At 35.1% G+C, this 22574-nt stretch overlaps 3 protein-coding genes across 3 annotated transcripts; all 3 read right to left on the reverse strand.

Moving 5' to 3' along the window:
- Positions 1-2630: 2630 nt before the first annotated feature.
- LOC108996371 (alternative NAD(P)H-ubiquinone oxidoreductase C1, chloroplastic/mitochondrial) lies at positions 2631-9992 on the reverse strand. The gene is made up of 11 exons (XM_018972240.2): positions 9708-9992; positions 9163-9356; positions 7332-7427; positions 6754-6820; positions 6459-6642; positions 5938-6031; positions 5601-5813; positions 4858-5262; positions 4573-4649; positions 3098-3201; positions 2631-3004 (listed from the first exon to the last, which is right to left on the reverse strand). Exons 1-11 carry the CDS (start codon positions 9754-9756, stop codon positions 2865-2867), a joined length of 1623 nt encoding a protein of 540 aa, XP_018827785.1. The 5' UTR covers positions 9757-9992; the 3' UTR covers positions 2631-2864.
- A 3898-nt stretch (positions 9993-13890) lies between these two features.
- On the reverse strand, positions 13891-17895 carry LOC108996342 (serine carboxypeptidase-like 45). The gene is made up of 10 exons (XM_018972189.2): positions 17507-17895; positions 17194-17295; positions 16833-16928; positions 16407-16499; positions 15970-16040; positions 15527-15874; positions 15307-15434; positions 15111-15203; positions 14310-14427; positions 13891-14204 (listed from the first exon to the last, which is right to left on the reverse strand). Exons 1-10 carry the CDS (start codon positions 17760-17762, stop codon positions 14055-14057), a joined length of 1455 nt encoding a protein of 484 aa, XP_018827734.2. The 5' UTR covers positions 17763-17895; the 3' UTR covers positions 13891-14054.
- Positions 17896-21102: 3207 nt separating this feature from the next.
- Positions 21103-22230, reverse strand: LOC108996129 (serine carboxypeptidase-like 45). The gene is made up of 3 exons (XM_018971897.2): positions 21767-22230; positions 21432-21557; positions 21103-21326 (listed from the first exon to the last, which is right to left on the reverse strand). Exons 1-3 carry the CDS (start codon positions 22152-22154, stop codon positions 21103-21105), a joined length of 738 nt encoding a protein of 245 aa, XP_018827442.1. The 5' UTR covers positions 22155-22230.
- Between the last annotated feature and the right edge of the window lie 344 nt (positions 22231-22574).

Genomic DNA, 22574 nt, shown 5'->3' on the forward strand with positions numbered 1-22574 from the left:
TGAATAATGTTTATAAACAGTAATAAATAATATTTTCTATGGACACTTTTTATTCCGCCTATCATTTGCCGTGTAATATCTTACAAGAAAAATTTTACATACAATTGTGAAGTAGGTAAACGTCACATAATCGTTTTGAAAAAAAGTAAGATTTATTATTAAAAAATTAATTTTTTAAATGTAGATCATATATTTTATTCACTTTTTTAAAATAATTACGCGACGATTGCATAATTCATAGTTATAAATATATTTTCTTATTTTCTAAAAGTTTTGAACTCTTTTAGTGTATTGGCAAAAAATGATCCTTACATTTTTAGATGAGTTGGTGTGCATGCAGTATAATATAGTCACATAAGTTCATACGTATATATATACTAGGTAGACATAATTATTTTTAAAAAATAAATGATGTAGTTTTATTGAACATTTTTAAGAAAAAATTAACTAATTAATTTAAATTTTTAATATAATTTATTTTTTTATTAGACAGATGTGACAAACGTGCAAAGCCACCGCTAGTATATATATATATAAACACGCGCATGCAGCATCGAGAGTAGATTAACCTATTTATTATTTTTTGTCTTGTTTTCATCCACAAAGTTACGACAACTAAAAAGTTATGTAAATTGGGTTGAGCTAGCTAGCTAGCCCGGCCAGCTTGCACAATCAAACGTCTCTCGTGACTCTCTAAACTATGAAAGAATAAAAATAAAAATAAAAATAAAAATAAAAATAAAAATAAAAATTGTATTTATTACGTGCTCAAATATGGATATTTATTAACTTTATAATGGATTGGAGAAAACTTCTAATTTAATATATATATTATATATATTTTAATGTCATTTACGCTCGTAAGAAATTAAATATATATACACATATCGAATCTCGATATCCACCTCTAATATATTCTACTTGCTAAATTAATGGTAATGGATCTACCTTTAAGCATGCATGTAGTTTATTATTGCTACTTATTTTAAACATATAGCTAGCTAGCATTATTCTGTCCATTTTGATCTCTTCAAACTTAATTTTTATATATATATATATATATATATATAGTTGTACAAAATAATTAACCGCCTACGCACACAACATTTATTTCAAGATGATAAGATCAGCTGGAAGGGAAGCTTGTTGAAAAATGAAAAAGACGGCCGCCCCCAAGATCAGTAATTAAATCAAGAACTAGCATATATATATATATATATATATATATATATATATATAAGAAACCTCCAGATCATCATGATGTTTGTTTGTTAAACTCCACGTACAATTTGCAAGTTTCCTTTGCAGCTTGGATCTAATCGTACGTGAAGATCAGGTATCAAGATTTTTAGACAATTAATCTCGCTTATAATTGTTAAGTTATACCCAATAATATAATTATTGGAAACCTTCCCGTCAAAATCATACGGCCTGATCTTCATATCTTCAACCAACCCTTCTCCATCAAAACTAATTCACGAGGATCGCTGTGTTTTTTAGTTCTGATTGATCAAAAGAAAACGAATAATAATTGATGACATGATGATGATCTTGTATATATACTGGGTGATCATGACAAAGTGCATGTCTCCTGAAACAGGAACCGCATGCATGCTGCAGAGTTTCTTAGGCGTATCAATAGTGCATAACTTGCTGTATCAGTACTACTGGATGGCTTTACAATTTCGGCATTACCTTAATACAATCCTTTCTGCATACGTACAATATCTTTGAAAGTCTGGTCTACAAATCAGAGAGAGTGTTAAGATATAAAATAAATAATAAAATCTATATTTTCTCATTAGTTTAAGCTTTTAAGACAAGTGGTGATTTCACAGACTTGGAAATGGTGTGCACAAGTTCAATAATTTTTCTTTCCCACTTTTTTTGGGCACAAGTTCAATGATTTGCAAGCATAGAATTTAATTCTCAGTTGGCGCCACCACCATTATCATGTTTCATGGGTGTGATGAAAAGAAAACCTTGTATCAAAGCTTCTCATGTTTGTTTAGAATTAAGAATTATTTTGTAAAGAAAACCTTGAAGAAAAAGGAAAGGAAAAGAAAGATAAACCGGCCTAGCTAGGCGTGGGAAATGCATGCTCAACGTACAGGAAGTAGTTTGGAACTTGGGAAGACAGTAGTGTGGTCCTCAATGATAAGTGAACTTCGTGAAGAGCCTACGTCCATGCATTATTCTAACTCCTTTCATTAAAGTGGAGAGTAAGCCTTTAATATCTTGTCCTCAATAATTCTAAATACGTCTTTCCAGATATAGGTTTTTGATGCATTAGCACGATTGGTCATGTGTATAGATATTTCTTCTTTCTTCAAAAAGGCAAAAAAGACATGAAATATATTACTTACGACTAGGTTTGGCTCATTGTAATATTGTCATTAGACTATTTTGGCACTGATCAAAAGAAAAATAAGTTTGTGGAGCACTGCGTGACTCCCTGGAGAGGGCTCCTGACTCCCTGCGTCCTGAACACTGGTCTTTTTTGTTGGTAACTTCCAATTGATACGATGTCTCTTGAACCTACCTACAACCTTGCTTTTCATCTCATTGACATAATACATCAAGCCATAACCTCCAAGAGAGCAACAAAAGAGAAAAAGGGAAGTTCCTAGTTTCATTGTGGAAGGCCAATTTCCAAGATTTCATTTCATGTCATACTTGGGAATACCCGATTGATATAAGAAAATTGGTCAAATTTATGCTCCAGTACTGCTGCCAGGCAGAGATAGTATCCCAGCCATAAACATTTGAATCCCATCTTGTCCGAGAAATATGTAGTTTTATAAGTCATATAACAAACCAAAAATATACTGTACAACCTGAAAGAGTTAAGACAACATTCTGGTCTATGAGCCGGAGAGAACCTTTGTTAGGTTGCTTTGTAGCGAGGCAACTGATTCTATAGCAGATTTTGTAAGCCAGCTGATTCCCACTTTAAGCCTATGCTCATCTGTTGGTAATCTGATCAAGTATGCTATTTTCCTTGCTGCAAAGACGGGGGAGAGATCCAATGTTCTAAATATTTACACAGAGCAAAGAGGTGAAGGAGGAGGCAAGAGAAGCCAGGAAATGAAATTACCAGTATGACCTATAGGACCTTCTAAGGTAAGCCCCTCTATGAAACTTGGTGAAATAGCAGCATCATTTCTCCCCAGAGTCATCATCTCACCCAAATTCTGAAACCTGGTAGCAAATGTGGCAGGTTATATACATTTGATGTTTATATTAATAATTCTTCAAAACAAAAAACGAATTGGCGCTAGCATATGTAATACGGATAAGAGTACTAATACAACCAAGAAGCTTAACATCGTACAAAAAAAAATTACTATATTAGCAATACAACTATAGAAATGTTTTAAGATGATAGAACTGTATGGATGTGTAGCGAATGCCACCTATCCTATTGAAATCAGGCATATTCCATGAAAACCAGACCCGGCATACTGGCATAACCCAAAGTCAAAATCCAGAGGATTGGGCATTTACCATGATACAGAATCGAATATGCCACACAGAGCAAAAATGCTTGTGGTTCTAGCATGGGATACTTTCCAATATCAATTAACAAAATTAACTCTCACCAGATTGATTAGACGATACATTAAGCATAAGCATGTAGTGAAGTTCTAATCAACTGCTAAGACATCTATAATCCACATTCAAATGAAAATCAGTCACATTGTCTAAGGGTGGGGGAACTTTAGGCTACACAAACATTGCTGAATCAAGCAACCATTTGCAAGGCAAACATGAGACTGAGAACTTGTGTAGTTCAACCAACATTTGCACGCTCACTACTGCTTGATGTAGGAAAAAGCCTAATATTGAGCACTGCTCAGAAAATCTTGATAGGCTAGTGCAGTTCATGGAGGGATAGGTAGAATTAAGGATTATGGACAGAACGAAGCACAGACTGGTTATGGTCTAGGAGTATTAACTTATAAAATTAGTGGTAAAGGAGTATGGGATGTGAATGGTTCAAAAATTGGAAGGTTGCATCTTAAAGCTCGCGGAAGTGGAGAATGGTAAAGATGCTGAAAATAAAGAGAATAATGAAAAATTAAAGGAATCAAAACCAGAAGCTAAAGACTTTTTAGGAGTCGTGCTTAAAAGTACCAATGAAGTCCCTATTATTCTTTTGACAAGTAATCCAATGAAGTCCCAATTATTGCACAAAAATACAGAGATTGGTTAAGATTTCTCTAGAATATAATATTTTCTAATTGTCTCTGCAGGACTACCTCATTTCCAAAGCATGACTAGGGAAAAAGAGAGATGCCCTAAAATTTCACTTCCCACTTAGACAAGTGAATCACCAAAATACCCTAAATATTGAATATTTGCTCTAAATCTTAGGTTGTTCAAACCAAATTATTGAGTATCACCCCCACAAAACAAGTTCTCTTGTCTGTAGACCCAATACCCATTAAACCCCACTCCCTATAATTGCCCTGATTTGCCAGTTTAGATCAATAGAATCTGAGAGAGAGAGAGAGAGACAGAGAGAGCAAACTTGCGAGTATGATACTAGAAAGTGTATGAGCGGCCAACCTAAATGGCAAAAGAGGACGGTCATTGATTGCTGCCCACAGATTCCACCCAGTAAAGTCTGCTTGCTGAAATGCAACCTGCGAGGTGTTCGGAAGCAATTCACCAGATGTAAAAATAACATTAAAGGAGTATAACATCTTTTTTTTTTTTATCAGTAAGGGAGTATAACATGTACAAACCTTTCAGCTCAAACGTTAATTAATCCATTAGATTAGGAAATACCTATTAGAAAAGACTAATTATATCCATTAGATTAGGATATTAGAAAAGACTTATTTAGTACACCTGTGCTGTGGCTGGAAGAAGCTTTCCATTTGAGTCCCTTAAAGAAGAAGAGTCACCAAGGGCAAATATGCGAGGATGGCCCTTAACACGAAGAGTTTCATCTGTTTCTGCCTGTCCCCGGCCATTTAGGGGAAGCTCATGGGGTTTATCATGGGGTTCCAGTTGAGGAAGAGGAGGTTTAGATCCAACGGTCCATAATACTAAATCTGCCTCCAGGATTTGACTCTGTAATCCCCTTTGAGCGGGTTGAAGTTCCAATGTATATGTCTCATGATCATGTTCAGCAGCAATGCCAGGAACTGCTCCACTTCCAGTCATATTTTCTGAAGCTTCCACATTGTCCACTCTCCGAATACAGCGGACAAAATAACCCAATAGCAGTTGAACTTCCCTGGAAGAAAGAACCTAGAACCAAAAAAAATAAAAATGAAAAAAATAAAAAAAACAATGTCGAAATGTATATATAATTTAACTGCATTATAATGAGAACCTTACAAAAAAGATTGGAACACACTCAAAAATGAAAAATATAATAAACTATACCATCAGACAGAAAAGAGACAAGTTTGTCACTAACTGAAAAAGACGGATTCTCAGGAGTTCAGTTTGAAATTACTGAGCAAATATGTATCAGTCCCTATGACCAGGAAGATATTGCAGCTAAAAGGACTACTCTGAATCCGTTATTCAATGTTATACAAATGTACTCCAAAGAAACATGTGAACCAAACTCTATGACTTACTTTCAAAGCAGCTTCCCTATTTCCAGGGGGGGCAGTTGGGCATATTGTGGTTTCCACATTGATCGCTTGCACAATTCCTCTACTCTGCAGCCTCTCCGCTACTGTGGCTGCTAACTCCACACCAGAGTAACCACAACCAACAACAGCTACACGAATTGGAGAGAACTTACCAAAGTTCCTCCTCTCCAGTCTTCTTAACTTACTGTCAACCTTCTGCTCCACAAGGTTATTGTACATGTAAAGGCAGCAAACATCAATTTATTCCAACAAAGAAACCCCATCTGTTTGCGAAGGGATTTCAGAGAACGAAAATATTTATTTTCAATCAAACACTCACGCGTGCATCCTCCAGGTTGGAGAATGGCAATGCAAATTCTGATGCTCCTGGTACAACATCAAGTTTAGATTCAGCTCCCAAAGCAAGAACCAGCCTGGCTGCCCAGGGTTATCAACAAAAAAAAAAATGGTCAAATCAGCAGGGGCAAACTCCTTTAATTAAAAAAATACGAACAAAGTCTATCTACTTCATGCTAACAGAGAAATCCATATGTCCAAAACGAAGTATTTACATTCACACAGGCTTCTCCATTCATATGTTTTTGGGACACTTAAGACCAAAATACATTGGATCCTACCCAGACTTACCCGACACCACAAATAGTACAGAGAGGCATTAAGGACCTATTCAGTAAGGTCTCTCAGGGATCCCAAAAAAACTAACAAACCAAGCAGGTCATGACAAAAAGCAACACCTATCATATCTTTGAGGGGAAGAATAAAGAAAACACGGTTAATAAACAAAATTAAAAAGTTTTCGGTAGAAACTGCCAAGAAGTTTGTCGAGTATCAGAAGTATACCAGTCATATTCAATAAGGAGACCACTTTCAAGAAGCACAGTTCCTCCAAAACTAGATCCAGAGGGCCCATTCATTCTAAAATGATCATACGGATGTAACAGCTTTACCCTGTCTTGGCAAAACTGCACACTTGTATTTGCCAGCAAATCCAAGAAACGAGGAGCAATTTCCCATGCATCCACTTCTGCATACAAGGAGATAAATTATTTAAGAAACCATTTATAAGAACGTTTAATATAATTATAGCTCAAATGAAAAGAAAATTACATATGATTAGCCCAAACAAAATACGTACCTCCAGATAGAAGCTCATACAACATTGGCTTAAAAACAAATCGTTCAGACTGGTCAACCAGAAGCACCTAGTTCCATATCCAATGAATTTCAAAGGTGTTACCAAACAAATTGAATATCATATGTTGTGATCGTAAAAGCAAAATTACAAAAGTCTTATATTATCTTTCTCTTTTTCCTTCCACTTAGTCTTAATACAGCGAGGGTGGGTAAAAGTATCCCATTATATTTTTCACAGAATAACAAGGAGCTAAATTTTGCTTCAACATAACGGTATGCATACTAACATTCTCAAAGCTTCAAGATTTCCCCCCCCCCCCTTTATCCATAATTATGGACCGCAATATGTCCTCAATTCTCAGAAATGATTCATTTTTGCCTTATGAGGTTTAATCTGATACAATTAAAACTCACAATAAAATTTCAAGCAAAAGAAAAAAAAAAAAAAAGGGAATAGTAAGATTGAATAATAGAGCACAAGGAACTAGTTTCTTTTACATTTAGGATCCAACTGCCCCCAAGGTAAGGCAAACCATATCCAGTGATTAAATGTAATGTTGCCTTTTAATCACAACTTACCTGAGGTTTTTTGTCATCAGGCCATACAAGTGATTCTAGTCTCAAGGCAGTATATAAGCCTCCAAATCCACCACCTAGTATACACACCCTAGGCTTCTGTAAGCAAAAAAAAGGAAAAAAAAATGTTACTAATGCTGTAACATCCAATCCAAAGGCTTGAGGTAAAAAAGAAAGGTCAGATCTGAAAAAATCATGGTCTACTTCAAATAGAGCATAAGAAATCCATCCAACAATGATGACAAAGTAACTTGAGAACGCATTGGGTAGTAGGCATCAAAACTGGATATTTATAGATGAGGATGAACAAGCATTGTTCGTAGAAGAGTTACAAATCCTTATGGACATGCTGGGGCACCCTTTTTGCCCTTAAAATAAATTTGAAGTGGGGGGAAATGGATGTGATTTCACCTAAGTAACGTAGGAAAGGTCCAAAGCCAATCTTATGGAACAGTGAGACTTTATAGGATCTTTTTGTCAAGATGAAAATAATCTCTATCTTCATAACTTGTCTATTTTAGTCTTTCTGAAACAGTGTCCGGACATAAATTTCAACTGATTAGAAAAATAGCCACTACTAAAATACAAAGATCCTATGGCTTCTAATTTTGTAAATCATCCATAACTGGGGTTTTGAACCATGACCTCAATTCAGTTTGCCCCTCAATAACACAACCTAGGAAAACCAAAGGATAGATGATACAAACTTCAAACTGAAGGAAGCAGTTGGTTAGTGAGATTTATTAATGACCAATAAAAGAAACAGAGGCATAATCAAAGTAAATGGTGGGTATAACTTCGCATTTATGTCCATCCTCAATGGATTAAGGAAAGGAACAAGGGCACTCTCCCTTGGTGCAAAAGCTACTGGTTCAGGTGTAGGGTATGGCACTGAAGGTCCTCAGACTTCCAGACAGTTTTTCTTTTGTACGGTTTTTCACCATGGGATCTTACCATAACAGCCCCCTATAGTTTTTGTTACTGATATATCGTTCTTATTTGTGTATATATATTGTTCCCAGGGATTAAAAGTGTTAATTGACATCTTTAGTCCATATTCCCTAGTAACACATCAATAACTTGTCTCAGTATACTTGCAAAAAAATTTTGAACTTTTGACTACACTGAATGAACTTCGTGTTCACAGCTAAAATTTTTGTTTTGACAAGGTAATTGAGCTAGACCAATATACTCACATTTCTCAACCATCCAAAATATCATCCAGACTTTTGGCTGAACCTCAGCAAAAACCAAATAGAAGCTCTCACTACTGTAGTCATATGCACTATTTACAAGTTACGACTACTCCACAGAATGCGTAAGTTAGGTTGACTATCTTAGAATAGACATGATATTTTTTGGGATAAAAGAGCTTTTAATTGATCTTCCAAGCTGTTGCAATAAGAAAACTTTGGTTGAAACACTAGCTCCAAGTGGCTAGAAAACTTGATGAACTAAATTGCCATTCAGCATATTTTCAAAACCAAAACCAATCAATTGCAACAAGACAGTGAAATCACCAACACGCCCAACTTTAATGGCACCCTGAACATCCATCTATGACATGCTTCCTTTCCCATTAAAAGGGAAAAATGGAAAAAAGAAAAAAAGAAAAAAAGAACCAAACTTAAAGAAACGAAAGTAATAAACTATATCCTTGCTGAAAATTTCCGAAGGAAGTTTAGACAGAGTTTAATACGATTAATTACTTACAGCGACAAGCGTCATCTCATGTTGTAACAAATACATTTTACACTTCATCAATATGGCTTCAAGCAATGATAGGAACCTTTGTCTAAACTTTTTACAAAATAAAAATTCACACAAGAGTAACCTTCTTATCTGGCCATACATAAGACCTTGGAGCTGTTTCACCGTCAGATATCTCCGGAACACCACCATTCCTCCCTGTCGCATCCGAAGCCACAAATCTAACTCCTTTCTTCCGATAACTCATGAATAACGAGATGTTGGTCCCGTATCTTTTCGAGAACCTGGGAAATAGATTAGTCCATTGCTTTGCTCCACCTGATATTAACGAATGACTCAAAAAACATATCTCAAAATTGAAATTGACGGGAAAATGACACCGGATAATAATATTCCCATCAGCTTGGTTGCGAGAAATTGTAAAGAAACAAGAAGAGGAGGAAAAGTTTAAATCTTTAGGCATTTTCCTCCATTATTCGAGAACCCGAAAGCAAAAATCTAAAATCAGTCAAGCAGGTCCAACTATTTTGCATCAATGGACAATAATCTTCCATTCCTTTGACAACTCAAAAGAACACAACAGTTATTATGCATAGTTTTGGCATTCTCCTCTCATCAACGAGAAGAATTGATTACGCGACATCTTAAAAGGGAGAAGGAAAGAATTACGATTGAAGGGAAAGAGCGCAGCTGAAGTAGTTAAAGCAATCTGTGCCATCAGCGAAAAGAACAAAGCCAAGGCTTTCTGCTTGCAATAAGGGACTATCACTAGCCCCGGAGGACAGAGCTATTAAAGAGTGAGGGTGGAGGAAATGCAGTGGTATTTATTCTATGGCTGTTTTGGTTCCACGCCACAATCACCACGATTTGTTCTGCTATCGAGCTCTGGTAGTGGGCGTGTCCCCCTCTGAAGGGTGGTGCTAGAGCCACCGGTACCGAATTCGACAGTGTAAAATGTTTTTTTTTTTTTTATTAAACAATCACAAATCTTTAAATAAAAAAAAAAAAAAAACTAAGCAGGACCTATATGTAAAGAATGTGTTTCACACTACCAACCGAGCAGATGACATGCAATAACGAAAAAATGGTACTAGTTGTCCTGGGCAGATTTTGATACTTAAATCAGTAATAATATGAGAATAATTATATGTAAAAATGAAGAAGATGATGTTTGTTACCTCTCATAGGTTATTTATAAAAGGACCTGGACATATCAAAATGATTACTGACTCTGATCCCTTCCTAATCGAGAGGAAAGATAACTCCTGCTTCGTAATGGTTATCTTCCTCAAGATAATGACCTTCACATGTGGATCAATATTATATGATATGTCATGTTATATGATATATTGAGTGCATATATACAAGACATGTGATATTTTTACCATTTTTAATATATTGCATATAAATGTCATTTTTCATGAAACTTGCTGCATATGTACATGTCATGAAAAATATTTTTTAAAGCATAGAATGAAAATAATTTTGTCAAGACCCCAAAGGCCAGAATGAGGAATTATCTTGGTGGAACTCCTCTATCCACTTTGGAGTGTTTAATAATGAAGTGGTAATCCCCAGGTTGACGAAGAACAATCAACAGGTTTCGGATGGTTTCTTTTTAAAGAACGCCGGAGCGAAGTCAATATGTTATGACACCTAACGCTGATGGATGTACACGTTATAATTTTTGTAATGTTATGTTATTTACTAATGCATTGAGAACGAGTCTATAGACAACATAGTTTCAACATAAGTTATACTACGGTCACATGCAGATACTCACAGTGCATATGGAGAACTGTGACATTACCACACGTTATATTATTAATTAAGATAATGATGTAAATTTATGATGATGAAAGTTTATGATGAAAGTTTATAATAAAATATTATGAAGAAGTTATGTCTTTTAAAAAATGATGATAAAATTACTTGTTGAGTAAAAATCCGTGTGACCACATTTTTAAAAGATGTTGAAGAATCTGGATGGAAGACATATATACTGATTTTCTACATCTTATGCATTGCATATTTATAATTTTTTATGATTGATTTATCTTTATCTTAGTTAATTGTTTAACTTACTAAAATTTCGAGTAAATCTCATCCTTTTATGGGACCACTATCATTCCACTCAGAATGATAGAAGTTGTGTCAGGATTCGACCAGGACAAGATTGATGGAGCATCGGATTCGCATGATTGAGGAGGAGTTGGATTTGGAGAGGAAGCTGAACTTAATTTTAATGTTCATACCCCAAGTTTTTTATGCTTTAGATCGCATGAAGAGAATGTTATGACTTTGTATATAAGTTTATGCTATTTAGTATTTTGAATATGATGATTATCTAATGAAGTTGAGATGTTTTAGTTATTCTGACATATTTTTCACCTTAACCTTTTATTTTTGCTGTGATTATTGCATACTGCTAGTTGCATACTAGGATGCATTGCATATTTACTGTCATGAACGAGAGTATATAACCTTGTATTGCATGTCCCGACGCTCTAAGTCTTCGTTCCATCCCAAGCGGGGATTGGGGGCGTCACAGGTTCTTCCCCTCATTCTATTGTATGGTTAGTAGATAAGCAGTTGGTTTGCGGTGCCTTCTGCTCGCCAAAAACTGTGTGAGAAATTGCTTAGCTAACTCCTCAAACTTGCTAATGGATCTAGGGCGTAGGGTCCCAAACCATCCTCATGCTATTCCTTTCAATGTTAAAGGAAAGACGCGACAAGCCACCTCCCCGAAGAAGCCGTGGAAGATCATGTGAGTTTTCAAATTCTCGAGATGATCAACATGATCATTGGATCCATCGTGTAGGTCGATCTGGGGTACCTTAAATTTAGACGGTAGCAGGACTACCATGACCTCCTCGTTGTAAGGTAGGTCCGTTCGTGTGAGAAGCTGCTCTACGAAAGAGAAACCACCCATCCTTTTCGCCATCTCCTCGTATTTGTCCACCAAACTGCGCAACTCATCGTGCATCTTTTTCTTTTTCATCTCTTCGCTATTGACCTCCTTCTTACTGTGTGCATCTCCTTCAGCTTGCTCGTTCTGGCCTGGGGGATTACCTTTCTGTCGCTTTAGCTCTTCGTTCTCTTTTTACAGTCGTTCAACAACCTCCATCACTTCAACCTTTCTTCCGTTTCCGCTAACCTCACATCCACTTCCTTCATGCTTGTTTCTGGATCCCGGTGGACATGTGATCATGTGATGGTTGGCATGTAAACATCACGTTTAAGTCTGCAAACGATTCCACAGATGGCGTCACTTTAAAGGACATGTTTCACACTATCAACCGTACGGATGACCTGTAGTAACGAAGTAGCGGCACTGGTTGCCCTAGGTAGACTTCGATGCTTAAGTTGTAACAATATGAGAATAAGTGTATATAAAAATGAAGAAGATGATGCTTGTTACCTTTTGTAGGTTATTTATAGAAGGACTTGGACGTATCAGAATGATTACTGACTCTGATCCCTTCCTAATCAGGAGGGAAGATAACTCCTGCTTGATAGGGGTTATCTTCCTCAGGATAATGACCTTCACTTGTAGGGATCAATATTCCAACCTTATAATAGTTATCTGCCATAAGGTTATGCTTCTGGGCTTTCCAGACGCGACCCTTTTAATCCCTAGGCCAAGGGCTCTGGGCTTGCTATTAGTCATGGGCTTGGGCGGCCAGGGGAACCCAAATATCCCTTCTACTATCATTTTCTAAAGAGATCTATTACATATAGTTTTTTTTGCATATTTTATTGATGTGATTTACCAAAACAGTTATTTTATACTAAAAAAATGACGCAATCAACCACTTTAATAGAGTGTGCAAAGAGTACGTAAAAATAACTGCACAAGGAATAGGTAAAAATGAGTTTTTGTTTTCGAAAATTGCAAAGCTATTTGAGCTTTGAAGTTTACTATTATTTTTTTTTATAAATATCATTTTTTTTTCTAAATATCATTTTTTTTCTAAATATCAATTTTTTTTAAATAAAATAGAATATTATTTTAAGAGTAATGTTAGTTATAAGTTTTGAATATATAAATTTTGAACAAGTCTTTTGTAAAAATGTGGATTCCATCAAGAAAAAAAAAAAAAATTTCATACTTTTTCAAGATGGGTCCACTTTTTGGTAAAAGACTTGTGTCAGATTTAGACATTTGGAACTTGTATATATTATTTTTATTTTATTTTAAATATAATATACTGCTGAAAATAATAAAATTTAAAATAAATTGCGATTTTCTTTTTTTAAGATCACGTAGTTTTGACTGAAGTAAATGATCGCTTAAGAATGAAATAATATTTGCTTAACATGTTAACAATTATTACCAAAATAATTTTGAAAATACAAAGTTTTATTCCTATTTATGAAGGAATATTGCAAAAATAAAGTGATTACGAATCCAACTTGGGCTATAAAAAAAATTATAAATGCCATTATCCTTTCCTTTTCACAAGACTTCAACTGATATTTGTATTGATCGAGTGGATTTGCGAATAAATTCTCCATATATAGAAGAATTTTAAATTAGAATAATGCATGGAATACACAAATATCATGCAGTTACTTTAAAAAAATGTGAGACTCATTATTAAAAAATTAATTTTTTAATATAATCTCATATATTTATTCACTTTTTTTAAAATGATTGTGAGCGCATTTACAACTGCAATTATCACTTTCCTTCAAATTAATAGTAATGGAGTGATGCTACTACACCCACCTATAGAATCTACTGATGGATGCTACCCAGAAGGCCAAATTGTTTTTTTTTTTCATTGTTTTTATACCATTCAACATCTAAAAACAAGTTCACAACATATTAAAAACACTTTATCAATCATTAAATAAATAATAATAATAATAATTAAAAAAAACCATCGCGGTGGACTAAGCATTCCTCAATAGTAATATTACATGCATCCGCCATACAACAACAATGATCAGCTCTTATTAGAACTTAATATAAATATTAATGAGAGTAGAGATATCTCTTTTAGTACTTGATCATGTTGCTGGCAGTGCTTTGCCTGCAATAAACCCCTTAAAGAGCGTTAATGATCTCTCTGGTTGAGAGGCAGGAGCTGTGTGAGAAGCTCCTCTTATGCTGGCAAAGGATAGCTCCATCTTTCCATATACCTGTGTCCAACCACCGACCTGCCATAATAATAAATCAGGAAATTATTATAAGAACACCATGCATTTGGCAACACTACTCTTCAGAAAGTTTGAATTTTGAGATATAGACATGAACACTTTCACCTGTTTTCCTTCAAACCAAGCTCTGTAAGGTACAGTTGTATTCAATCCCAACTCCATTGCTAATCCATGCACGAGTGTCCGAGTCCCGGTAAATGGGATAACTGAATCCTGATCTCCACTGCCAAATAATATCCAAATCACATCCATTATAGAAGCGGGATGATCAACATTTTATAATTTAGGCTCGAAATAAAATGAAAAATCAAGTTAAGAGATAAAGTCAGAAAATGAAAGGGATTCAGACTTTTAATAGAGAAATGACTCAGACTCCTAAAAAGAAATTGGCTCAGATTTCTAATAGGAAAAGACTTCACAAATAGGAAAAGACTTCACAAAGCAAGTTGAACATCTCTATATATAAGAGGATCCCCCACAAAACAGATGAACTCTTCATGGACTCTCTACAAGCCCTTTAGACAGAAGCTTCCTATGCCAAACTCCACTATAATTCCAAATGATCTTTTCTAAATTTTTTTATTGTATTGTGAGATATGTAAGGTCATGAGAGATTTAAAAATTCCATTATAGTTGATTTCGTCCTCAAACAACCCGTAGACGTAGGCATTATACCGAACACCTTAAATCTTTGTATCTCTCTTTATTTACTTTTATTCACTCATTTATTATTTATCATATAGATAAAGGTGAAGAATATCATATTGAAATCCGAATCGTCTCTTGGGTCGAGAATAATTCTTTCCTTCATTCTTATCTGCTGGCATTAACACGGGACAAGCATATGATGTACGACAATAAGGAGCTCGAAATTCGATCGTTTAAGAGGTTATTAAAGATCGATACCTGTAAACCAAGGCCCGGATGCCAGACCTGACAAGTGATCCTACGACAGGAATCGTAGGTATCTCTCGGTCTCTCGCATCATAGTTTGGAACTCTGAAATAAAAAATAGTAGAGAAGATCAGCATCTAAGAACTGATTGCAATAACCCATTTCAAGCATGTTATAATTAATTACTAACAGATGTGCATGTTATTACTTGCTGCATAAAACCCATTTTGGGACTCCAACAAGCCGGGCATGGAGAGCCTGCTGCACATCTTTCCTGTTCAAATACTGGGCTGTATTTTCTTGAGCGCAGACATCTTCCTTGCTCTGCCTAACTGCCTGTAATTAGCAGAGGGAGAAATGAAAAAACCGTTTGAATTCGAAACAAGATCATATAAAAATGCAATCTTTTGGGGAACTAATTCATTCACCTGTTGACTGGAAGCATCTGAGAGTGAATGAAAAGATGACAAAGTCTCAAATCTAGATTTTAGAGGGTGATACAGAGTCTCCACTTGAGATTGACCAGATGACTGCACACAAACATCACCAATGACATAGTATCGATCGATTGACTGAGAAAGTTCTCTTGAAAGTTGGGTATATACAGCAGTACAGGCGGGAGAAACAATGCCATTTATGGCCTCTCGCATTATCTGAGAACTGTTGCAATATTTACTGAGAAGGCTATAAACAGCATCAGATATCAAGCCATGAGACCAGTTATATTCGTCTGGAGCATTGAAATCAGTGGCGAATTCCAGAAGAGGATTCCCTATCTGCAGTAGTGTTCGTTACAAATTAACAAAAAATCTCTCATTGTGAAAATCAGTGAATTAATCCGAGAAGTCATATTTCCATCATGTCTACTCACAGCGATCCCTTTCAATTTGAACTTCACATTGGACTGAACAATGAGATGAGCAAGTTGTGGAACATAATGACCTATTACCAATAATAAGGCCATTCAATTAAGAGAAATGATATTTATAATTTTAAAAATTATAAATCTCGCATAATTTTTTTAAATAAAAAAAATTTGAGATTCATTTAAAAGGATTATTTTTATAATAATTGATTCTATTTTTTTTTTTTTTTTTTATCCAGAGGAAATGTCGGGACTTGCACACCTTTATCTAACATTAATGGTTAATTAATCCATGTTAATTCTCAACATCTCATCTACGACGTGCTCTCTATCGTACTTTTCTCACAGCAATTAATGCCCGCACGCACATGAACAATCATGCCGATGATAGTGGATGGTCTTCGTTAAAAGGGACAAACAAACAATAAAGGGAAGAAATTTACCGCCATAGCTCTCTCCTGTGATAAAAAAATCTCTGTTTTGGTATTCTGGAAACTTGGCAAACCAGAGTTTCAGGAACAAGAGACTGTCTTGTGCTGAAGAAAAGCAGACCCAAGTGTCAGTTTCGAAATGTCTATGCATGTCTAAGCTTGTTATTTGATAAACATCCTCTCGTAGCTGTAATTCTCGTGTAAAATATTCTAAATGTGAAAGGATAAGCCTAGTTTTGTGTATCTTTATTATTATCAAATCAAAGCTATCATGTCTGTATTCTGTTTTTGATAGATAATCTGTAAACATCAGAAACTGAAAGTATATGCATGTAAACTGTATTATTCGACATGAATAATCATCGAATAATGTAAGAACCAGACACTCAAAACAAATTCAGTAGCTAGAGATTTATTAGATGATGAAAGAACATAAACCTGTAATCTCATCGTCCACATAGCTGTAAAATGATTTATTAGATGAGTAAGAAAAACCAACTCCAGCTGGTGACTCCAGGTACAGCATATTTGCTTCTGTTAGACAAATAGGATGTACTTAAAAAGTGAGTAATCCTTTCATTTAGAATAAATAAATAAATAAACTCAACCAATTACAGTAAAACATGAAACTATTTTCACGTGCTAAAAAGGACTGATGTGGATAAGACTTCGACTTATCCTCATTGAGTCATTGCTTTGTCTAATCTGGTGAGATTTTCTTGGCAGACATGCTGTGGTTCCCGCACAAAGACACGGGGGAAAAAAGAAAGAAATTAAGCAAGAAAGAAGTTGTAAAGACCTTTATTCCAACTATACTCGTTCTTGACAAGATTATTTCCACTTGGTCTAAAGGGTCCGTGCTCAATAAAAGCTCCAGCTCCAATAGATGAACAACCAGGCCCTACGAAAGAGAGAGAAAAAAACAAACTCATTCACGCACCAAAGGGAGTGTATCTAATCTACTATATATTTCTAATTTCATAAAACTCAGAAAGATCAGATTTTTGTTTCAAAACATTTAGGAAATGAAAAACAACTTATACAGAGAAAGAAAGAGGTTATTTCGATGAGCTGGGCCCAGGTGATGAAAAGTCAAAAAGAATCTAGGCTACCTCCAGTTAGCCAGAGAACAAGAGGCCTTGAAGCAGGGTTTCCTTCAGCTTCAACAAAGTAGTAAAAAAGAGCTCTCTGTTGCTGTTCATCAATGGTGATGAAGCCAGCAAATTGTTGGAAAGTGACCTGTGGCTGGCCAGGCAGACTTTTGATTTTGTGAGCTACGGGAAGAGACTCCACTGGAATGAGAGTTTGGAAGAACGACGCACAGATTACGCCCATGACCATGATCCATTGCTTAAACTTCATGATCATGGAGAGAGATGGAAGAGTGAGATCAGAGTCTGAGCTCGCCCGATCTTTAATTTGGTTTGTAACAGAATTGTTATTCTTATAGAGCTGGAGGGGCGATCGAGTGGTGTGTGCCTCGTGGGGAGACTGGAGATTGGTCCTCGTCCAAATTATTAATCGAGAGAAATCACATATCGACAAAAGAGTAGCTAGAGCCACCGCTGCGGGACCATCTGTTTTTTTATGTATTTTTTTTATAATTATTTTTATATAGATATTTTTAATAATTTTTAATATTTTAAAAAAATAAAATAAATTTATAATATTAGTAAAAACACACTTCTTTAATCCTGAAGTAAAAAAAAAATTATTAAAAAATATTTTCTTAATTACGAAATAAAATAAAAATCAGAATAGCTGTCGTTGCATCCAACGTGGATTAGTCCGGTCAATATCCGTGACAGACTCTGCATAAAACATAATCGTATGGAGGCGTCTTCGCCTTATATTAATAAACAATACAGTTGATTTATAGTAATCGTATGGAGGCGTCTTCGCCTTATATTTATAGACAATATAGTTGATTTCCAGTAATCGTATGGAGGCGTCTTTGTTTATATTAATAAACAATGTAGTTGATTTATAACAAGATAACAAGCTAATGATCCTTACTTATCCATATCTCTTTCAATATTTGAATTTACATATTATATATCTCTAGGAGTGATCTTCTCGAATTTATGTTTATTTTTGTGTTTGACTTGGTCTGGAGCATTATGCCATTATCACTAGAGGTGTAATCGGTTCGGTTCGGTCTGATTTTAGATAAAATCTAGGATCGAACCGGTATGTACCGATTTTGTATTTTTCAAAACCGATTACGTACCAGTTACCCTCCTAAACCGGTACTTCCGGTTTCCGGTCCGGTTTTTCGGATTTTTTAAAATGTAAATTTCACAATTTATCATTAAAAATTTGTTTATAAAAAAAAAATTGATTAAAAAAAAATTATTTTATACTTTTATTAATATATTAGACTATATAATAGTATTAATATTAGACTATTGGTATAGTTATAAGTTATATATTAGTATTAGTTATAAACTTTTAGTGATTTAGTATTAACATTTTATGTAATAATTTATAAATTATAATAAGAAATTATTTCATATATGAATATATATGTTATATATAAAATTTCACATAAAAATTTATAATTATACATTATATATAAAAATTATATATATTAATATTTAATATATATAAAATATTTTGTATAAAACTTATATATAAAAATATTATTTTTTAGTTTTTTTAATCAATCGGTCCGGTCCGGTTCGGTCTGGTCCAAAAAATTTCAGAACCGGAACCAGCCGTTTTTACATTTTAAAAACCGGTCCGGTTCGGTACGGTCCAATTTTTCGCTTTTTTTAAAATGTAAATTTCACAATTTGTCATTAAAAATTTGTTTATAAAAAAAAAATTGATTTTAAAAAAACTGTTTTATACTTTTATTAATATATTAGACTATATAATAGTATTAATATTAGACTATTGGTATAGTTATAAGTTATATATTAATATTAGTTATAAACTTTTAGTGATTTAGTATTAACATTTTATGTAATAATTTATAAATTATAATAAGAAATTATTTCATATATAAATATATATGTTATATATAAAATTTCACATAAAAATTTATAATTATACATTATATATAAAAATTATATATATTAATATTTAATATATATAAAATATTTTGTATAAAACTTATATATAAAAATATTATTTTTTATTATTTTTAATCAACCGGTCCGATCCAATCGGTCCGGTCCAAAAAATCCTGGAACCTTACCGGAACCGGCCGGTTTTTACATTTTAAAAATCGGTTCCGGACCGGACTGGTTCAAAACCAGTAAAACCGATCCGGTTTGGTCCGGTCCGGTCGGTTTTCCGGTTTGAGTTTACACCCCTAATTATCAATTACATGCCCCCTCAAGCAAAGCGGGGCAGAAGCCACGTGAAGCTTGTCTTTGAGCAAAGTAAACTGCGGTGAAGGTAGAGGCTTTGTCAACACATCTGTCATTTGATCCTTCCCAGAGATGAATCGGACATCCAACAACTTCTTTGACACTTGATCACGTACAAAATGATAGTTCAGCTCTATATGCTTGGTACGGGCATGAAAACTCGGATTAGCTGTCAAATAGGTGGCGCTGATATTATGTCAAATAGTTCAATTGTAGTATTTGCAATGGCTCGATACTTGGCTTCCATACTAGACCGTGTCACTGTGGTTTGTTTTTTGGAACTCCAAGTCATAATATTATGACCAAAAAAGATGCAATAGCTGGTTGATCGCTGATCTTCAAGGGAACCTACCCAATCCGCATCGGAAGAGGCTATAAGTTGTGAGGTATGACTTGGTCGGATAAGGATGCTATGATCGACTGTGTGTTTCAGATAACACAATATGCGTTTTACTGCTGTCCAATGAACTATTATTAGTCGATGTATAAATTGATAGATTCGGTTGACGGCAAATGAAATGTTGGCTCTTGTTAATGATAGATACTGAAGTGCTCCAACTGTGCTTCTGTAGAGTGTTTCGTCTTCAAAGTTATCCCCATCAAGTATGGTTAGATTATGAGCAGTGGACATTGGAGAGGCAACTGGTTTAGCATGAATCATGTTTGTATGGTGCAGGAGATTTATAATATATCTGTGCTGAGAGAGGAAGAATACCAGGTCCTGAGTGCTTGTTTTAGTCCATAAAGGGCCTTATGAAGCCTACATACATGATCGGGATATGGAGGATGTATAAAGCTAGGAGGTTGTTGCATATATACCTCCTCATTAAGAAATCCATGGAGGAAGGCATTAGTGATGTCGTGCTGTTTAATGCACCATTGTTGACTCACGGCATGAGAGAGTACTAGGCGGATAGTAGTGGGTTTGACCACGAGACTAAATGTGTCTTGAAAATTCAGTCCTTCTTGTTGATTATATCATTATACCCTTTAGCCACAAGATGGGCTTTATATTGATCAATTGTGCCGTCCGGCTTCCTTTTGATTTTATAGACCATGCGACATCCCACCACATTCATGTTGTTGTGTGGTTTAACAAGTGACCAAGTGTCGTTTTTAAGCAATGCCTTGAACTCTGTATTCATGGCCTGCCGTCACTCTACATGTTTAGTAGCACGAGTGAAGGAGGTTGGTTCAACCAGAGATAAGTCGCCAGTAGCCATTAATGCTCTCGGCAGAGGATAGCGCACAACCATCATGATACTGCTTGGGTTTTTTAATGTTATTTTGGAGTCGAGTTTGCATCGGATGAGAACACAATGGAGGATTGACTACTGCATTGGGCTGGACTGACTTTGACGTTGAAAGTGTTGGTGAGGTAGCCGTATGTGAAGAATCACTTGAGACGTGAGGATAAGCTGGGAGGGTCGGGTGGAGGTGGAGAGGGTGTTTCGACTAGTTGTAATCTCATCGTCCACATAGCTGTAAAATGATTTATTAGATGAGTAAGAAAAGCCAACTCCAGCTGGTGACTCCAGGTACAGCATATTTGCTTCTGTTAAACGAATAGGATGTACTTAAAAAGTGAGTAATTCTTTCATTTAGAATAAATAAATAAATAAACTCAACCAATTAGAGTAAAAAATGAAACTATTTTCACGTGCTACAAAGGACTGATGTGGATAAGACTTCGACTTATCCTCATCCTCGTTGCTTTGTCTAATCTGGTGAGATTCTCTTGGCAGAGATGCTGTGGTTCCCGCATAATTAGATGAACAACCAGGCCCTACGAAAGAGAGAAAAAAACAAACTCATTCACACACCAAAGGGAGTGTATCTAATCTAAATACATATTTCTAATTTCATAAAACTCAGAAAGATCAGATTTTTGTTTCAAAACATTTAGGAAATGAAAAACAACTTATAGAGTGAAAGAAAGAGGTGCTGTCAATGAGCTGGGCACTGGTAATGAAAGTTAAAAAGAATCTAGGCTACTTCCATTTAGCCAGAGAACAAGAGGCTTTGAAGCAGGGTTTCCTTCAGCTTCAACAAAGTAGTAAAAAAGAGCTCTCTGTTGCTGTTCATCAATGGTGATGAAGCCAGCAAATTGTTGGAAACTGACCTGTTGCTGGCCAGGCTGACTTTTGATTTTGTGAGCTACGGGAAGAGATTCCACTGGAATTAGAGTTTGGAAGAACGACGCACAGATTACGCCCATGACCATGATCCATTGCTGAAACTTCATGATCATGGAGAGAGATGGAAGAGTGAGATCAGAATCTGAGCTCGCCCGATCTTTAATTTGGTTTGAAACAGAACTGTTATTCTTATAGAGCTGGGGGGTATTAAGGAAGATTGTCAAAATCAAGCACAAGTGAAACATCTAGAATCTATCCTAAAATCAAGCTGTCAATAATTTCCTGATCTGTTGCAAATCAAAAATCATTGTATAGTCAATAGCCAAGATTTCTGTAAAGTTTAAATGTCTTTGTAAATGCTGTATTTATTTCCTTGAATAGCTTTGTAAAGCTCCTGTATAAATAAAGCTTATTCATTAGTTAATTATGGAAATACAAGGTTTTATTCCTAATTATGAAGGAATATTGCAAAAATAAAGTAATTACGAATCCAACTTGGGCTATAAAAAAAATTATGAATGTCATTCTCATTATCCTTTCATTTTTATAAGACTTCAACTGATATTTGTATTGAGAAGATTTGCGAATAAATGCTGCATCCATAGAAGAATTTCAAATTAATAGTAATGAAGTGATGCTACATGCACCGGTAGAATCTACCGATG

The sequence above is a fragment of the Juglans regia genome, chromosome 1, assembly GCF_001411555.2.
Source record: "Juglans regia cultivar Chandler chromosome 1, Walnut 2.0, whole genome shotgun sequence".
Classification (NCBI taxonomy): domain Eukaryota; kingdom Viridiplantae; phylum Streptophyta; class Magnoliopsida; order Fagales; family Juglandaceae; genus Juglans; species Juglans regia.